The 5,448-nt window shown below is 42.5% G+C and overlaps 1 protein-coding gene across 1 annotated transcript; it reads left to right on the forward strand.

Moving 5' to 3' along the window:
• The first annotated feature begins 1,539 nt into the window (after window positions 1-1,539).
• Window positions 1,540-4,334, forward strand: LOC113009559 (Krueppel-like factor 2). The gene is made up of 3 exons (XM_026147940.2): window positions 1,540-1,951; window positions 2,147-3,140; window positions 3,230-4,334. Exons 1-3 carry the CDS (start codon window positions 1,880-1,882, stop codon window positions 3,403-3,405), a joined length of 1,242 nt encoding a protein of 413 aa, XP_026003725.1. The 5' UTR covers window positions 1,540-1,879; the 3' UTR covers window positions 3,406-4,334.
• The last annotated feature ends 1,114 nt before the right edge of the window (window positions 4,335-5,448 follow it).

Consider the following 5,448-nt stretch of genomic DNA (forward strand, 5'->3'; position numbering starts at 1 on the left):
GTGTGGCAAGTTGTAACATCTGCATTATTGTTACAACTAACCCAGACTGTTGCTGTTACAACTGACCCAGACTCCTATAGCCATGAACTAGCTAACATTACAGCCAACGGCTAAAACATTAGCACTAAAGACTTACACAGAATATATCCCCATAGACATACAAATAACATAATTTAAGTTTGATGAGTTTAACTGCAAAGCAGATAATGCTATTAGAAATTGAAATAAAGTAGAAAAACTTACTTTTTGGCATACAAATGACTTCTTTTCTTCTTAAATTGTCTGTGTTTGACAAAATGTGCTAATTTTTCACATGTGATAGAAGAACTGAATTGGACATGTACAGGATGAATCACATCGTTTGAAACTTAGCCCTGATTGGAGAAATTTTAAGTGTTACAACTGACCCACGTTACAACTATCCCTGGTCTCCCCTACTTTTCTGGACGTTTCATTAGGTGTTTTTTTTATGATGCAGGTGGAGATTGCTGTCAAATGTATCAGTCCAAAATGTCCTGTAAGTGTTCAGTGAGTCAGATTAAAAACTATCTCTTAGAACATTTTTATATTGATTTCACCTCTGACAATGCCAGCACACAGCATCACCACTGAACACCCTGATTGTAGGTATCAAGAGTCCATGTTCTTCTGAAGAAATAGTCCTATGGTAGCTTTTATTTATGCTCAAAGAGATCCTTTAAAAATAATTTAAAAGAGATCCTCTGACTCTCTGTAAAGCTTTTATAGTTAAATCTCAGTTCCTGTTTTGTTCTTTAAATCAAAGATTTATAGTTTTAGGAACTACTGAAATACTTTAAAAACAAACTGTGTCATAGATGGATATATACAAATCAATTTTACTGTTTTTGTAAGAAAAATGTGTTTGTTTGGAAACTTGCACTGATCAGACTGTTGGTTGTTACAGAAAGTGTTGGTACATTCACTCAACTATATGTCACCAAAATGAAACAGAGGGGTAGGCTTAACCAGATGGACAACACGGCTAATATGTAACAACCTGAGAGATTTCATAGAAAGCATTTAAGAAATCCGCGATGGTGAAGGTGGCGCCTGGTGGCTGCAAACTGCTGCAGAAAACTGCGTGGCTGCATTCACTACAAGGGAGTGTGCGCTACTGGCTTGTCGTGTTCTAGCCTGACGCACGCACCTCTGTCCGCTTTCTCACTGAGATAGAAACCGACAGAGATATTTGACCTCTGTGTTGTCATATACTCAGAAACACAGAAACAAAATAATCATGGATCAAGCTTTTCAGAACACAATAATTATCAGAAAGAACGAGACGTTTTCACTTTAAAATGGAGACCGTTCTGTGTCGCTTTCCAATATGTTGGGTTTTGTGTTTGTGTGATACTTTGTTTTTTTATGTTAACGTGTTAATATTTGTTACGCGTTATTTAAACTGTTAATTGTTCTGTCTTTGAGCGCCGATATGGGGGCGGTTGTTCTGCCAGCTGTTGGCCAAAGGGGCGGGTTCTTTCTCCGCGAGGGTTAAGTAGCTCCACGCAGCAGAGCAGAGAAAGCATTGGGCACTAGTCCGTCTCCGCTTCTCTGTCTGTGACTCGCGGGGAAAATTCACGCTTTTATACTGAGGCTAAATTTAGGGGCTGGTCGGTACACCGCGTCCCTATCCTGAACGCGCTTCCTTCCCCTAGCCACACACTGGTCCGGTTTATGTATGTAGTGATATTTATAAGAAAACCAGTTGTTCCAGGCGCAGAGCTGCATGTGAGCGAGGACCAGCTCACCGGACGGCAGAAGTTACGCGCTCGTAGCCTTATCTGGCAACTCAGCGGACTTTGGTGACTTGCCTTAAACAGAAGTTATTTTTATAATTCAGTGTTTTTTACTATTCATAATGGCCTCGAGTGGGACAATTTTACCATCCATCTCTACATTTTCCAACCAAAAAGAAAAATACTGGGAAGATGTAAGTTGGCCTTTTTATTTATTAACTGTTGCTTTCACCGAGCTTCATGCACTTGTCTTCCTGCTATCAGAAAGCATATTTCTATTAGTTGTTGTTTTATTTGTGTATATTATACATATGTGTGTATTGATCATCTGAACGGGTTGAAAGAAATGATGCATTCTGAAACAAACTGTGCTCCCATCCCTGAAGCAGAAGTGGAAAAGCGACGCGATCAGCAGGGCAGATATGAACAGCAGCTGCCAGGGCAGAAAAGACGAAGAGGACCTGGACAGGTTCTTGGATCTGGAGTTTATTCTCGCGAACACCGCCGATTCCAGCAGTGCGTCGGCCGCCGGGACGGTACCGGAGTCATACCGCCTTCAGGATTCCGGGGTGTCTGTTTATCAGCAACAGCAACAGCATCACATCGAAATGTCCCATCAAACAAGCGATTACACGTCTGTTCCAGACATGAACAGTCCTTCCCAATACAGCAGCCTGATGGCAGAGCTCCTTCGCTCCGACATGGATACCAGCTTCCTCCCTGCGAGCAGCTCCGGTATTCAGGGAAGATTCTTGGTCAGTTCCACGCCTTTCCAGACCACTCAGGGTGTATTCCTCGAGCACCCGAACATTAAAGCTGAGCCGGTCTCAGTGGACACATACGGACCTGTCATGGGTCTGGCGCCTCAGAGCTGCACTAAAATCAAGCACGAAGGGAACGTCTCATGCATGGTTTTTAACGAGCAGCCCCGGCTTGCAAGCTCCCCGCAGGGAGCGATGGGCAGCATGACCCCGCCGCTCAGCCCGGACGACCTGATGAACACCGAGAGCCAGCAGCGCCAGATTTGTACCTCCACCTCGCCGACGTTCCCGCAGACTTTCCACCTACACCACTGCAAGGCGCCCGCGAGATTTCCTCACCAGCACGGCGCGATGCACTTCTCCTTCACTGAGGCGCTCCACCAGCATAAACTCACCGGCGTTTTCGGAGAGGACGCAGCCATGGGCCTGCAGCAGGCAGCTGGCCAGCGGGTTTTACTCACTCCGCCCTCCTCCCCGCTGGATATTATGGACACCAAGCCAAAGAGGGGTCGCAGGTCCTGGCCGAGGAAGCGAACCGCGACACACACCTGTACTTTCACCGGCTGTGGAAAGACCTACACGAAGAGCTCTCACCTGAAGGCGCACCTCAGGACTCACACAGGTAAGATCTGCAGGCTGAGTGTGGCGGGCATGTTATTCAACTACGTCACGAACTATGCTGTCACTGATGGGTGTTCTTTGTGTTCTTAGGAGAGAAGCCATACCACTGCAGCTGGGAGGGTTGCGGCTGGAAGTTCGCTCGCTCTGACGAGCTCACACGTCACTTCCGAAAGCACACCGGGCACCGGCCATTCCAGTGTCACTTGTGTGAACGGGCATTCTCCCGGTCTGACCATCTCGCCCTCCACATGAAGAGGCACATGTGAGCAAATACCAGAAGGACAACAAACAGACAATGACTGATTTGCACAGCATCAGCCTGATTAAAGAATCCTACGATGGGCCACATGGATCCGACAACAATATATAGATGCAAGTTCCTATAGGAGTGTTAATTTTACTGGTACCATGAATGGATAATGGGACCACTGTTGACTACACTGTAATAGCTATATGTATTGTATAGGATTATTATGGTGACTTTTATGAAGGCTTATTAGGCATTAAGATGACGTGCCATCACACGAGACTATAAACATATTTTCTGGGAAAATATATATATTTTTATTGATATGTGTATGTACGTGCATGTGTATGTGAGTGTAAGAAATCACAAGAAAACCACAAACAGCAAACATATGAATTCTATTCTGAATTCTTGCAGATGTAGCTGGTACTACTTTTTTTGTTTATTTGCAAAGGTAACAGGGACGTTCCACTTAACATATCAGACACATGCCAATAAAGCAACTGGATGCAGATGATCCTTAAATGTGTGATATTTGAGTTTGTATTTTTTACAATAAGTGCCTTATACATCACTTTAGTACAGAACTAACAAGTGCCATAATCTCTACTGGCCAAAAGACAAAGTTTTATTAACTGTGTTTTGTAACAAGCAGATGAAACAATGTTTTAGGAAAATGTTTTCTTATGAAATCGTCTCGTTGAAGGTTTGAACTGAATGTCCTGTCTGTGAGTCTGTCTGCTGGTTAGTAGCATTTGAAGTCAGGGTTTTACAGTCTCACAGACGTGCGTCGTCTCGACTCCAATCGACTGACAAAGGACTAAACAGTCTTTGGCAAAAAGATTTGTTTGTGTCTTGAAGAAATGTACTGCCTTGTGAATTCCGTCATTTTATATACTGGAAAGTAGTTTATTTTAATGTACATATTAAACTAAATGGATAACATGATCTCTGACTCCAGAGTTTGATTTTCAAAGTTCACAGGTCTATAAAAGGGTTTTTATTCGACAAAAGTTCAAATACTCAAAGGTCACTGTAGTGAGTCAACATAGAAGGGTATATCAGAAGAAAAGCACCTGAGAAGACGAGCAATATCTTAGGGCATGTAGATACAAGTATGTGGACATTTAGTAATAGGTGAAGCATCCTGAGAAATTGGGTCAACCCACTCATATACTCATAAATATAAACATTACATTGGCATAATTACAAAGTATGTATGGACGCTACGTGGAACATAAGGGCAAATATGGAGTGGTGAAAAGAAAGTGTTTCAAATAAACTAAAAAAAAAGGGATAAAGAAAAGCTCAAAAAAGAAAAAGTTGCCTGATGGAAGACTGTTTTCCGGCAGCTTGAAGCCGGGAGTTGGAGAGATATTTTGTTGTAATGCTACTTTTTGTAAGTCATGTTTTGTTTGCAAAAAATCCGTTTTGAGCCACCAACGCTAAATTTAATTTCAAAAGCAACCTTGTTAATAGCTAGTTGATATCTTTAAGTCGTGGGAATGTTTCAACCCCACAAAGATGTTTAGATCAAAAAGATTTAAATTCTGTGGTGTGAGCCTTTAATGCATTACATGTTAAATCAGTAATGGGAACAGTTGCCTCATAGACCATTAGAGCATGACAGAGATGATCGAATAGTAAGGGTGTGATCATCATTCTTACTTCACACACACTGGAAACAAGAATCTGGGTTAGATCCAATTACTATCCAAACTACAAGAATAAAACTACCATCCAATATTCTTTAAACTGTAAATTTGACCATTGTCAAGTAACATGCATGCTTACCACATGTAGTGTTGGAAGCATATAGGTGATGGCTCTTAATGAAACTTCACTATCTCTCCATTTCCGCTAAAGCCGTGACAAGGCCTGTGTTTATTTTGGGTTGTGAAAGGTCACTTGTCTCAGTACCATCTCCGCAATTGCCCCGTGCCAACCCTCAGAAAAGAGGAACACTCCCCACCACTATGTTTAGTACATTCACTCAAGTGAAAAATCAAACATTTTCATTTCACTTTTTTCAGCTGGGTGCAGAAGGGTAACTGCCACTGTG

Source organism: Astatotilapia calliptera, chromosome 17, assembly GCF_964374335.1.
Source record: "Astatotilapia calliptera chromosome 17, fAstCal68.1, whole genome shotgun sequence".
Lineage (NCBI taxonomy): Eukaryota > Metazoa > Chordata > Actinopteri > Cichliformes > Cichlidae > Astatotilapia > Astatotilapia calliptera.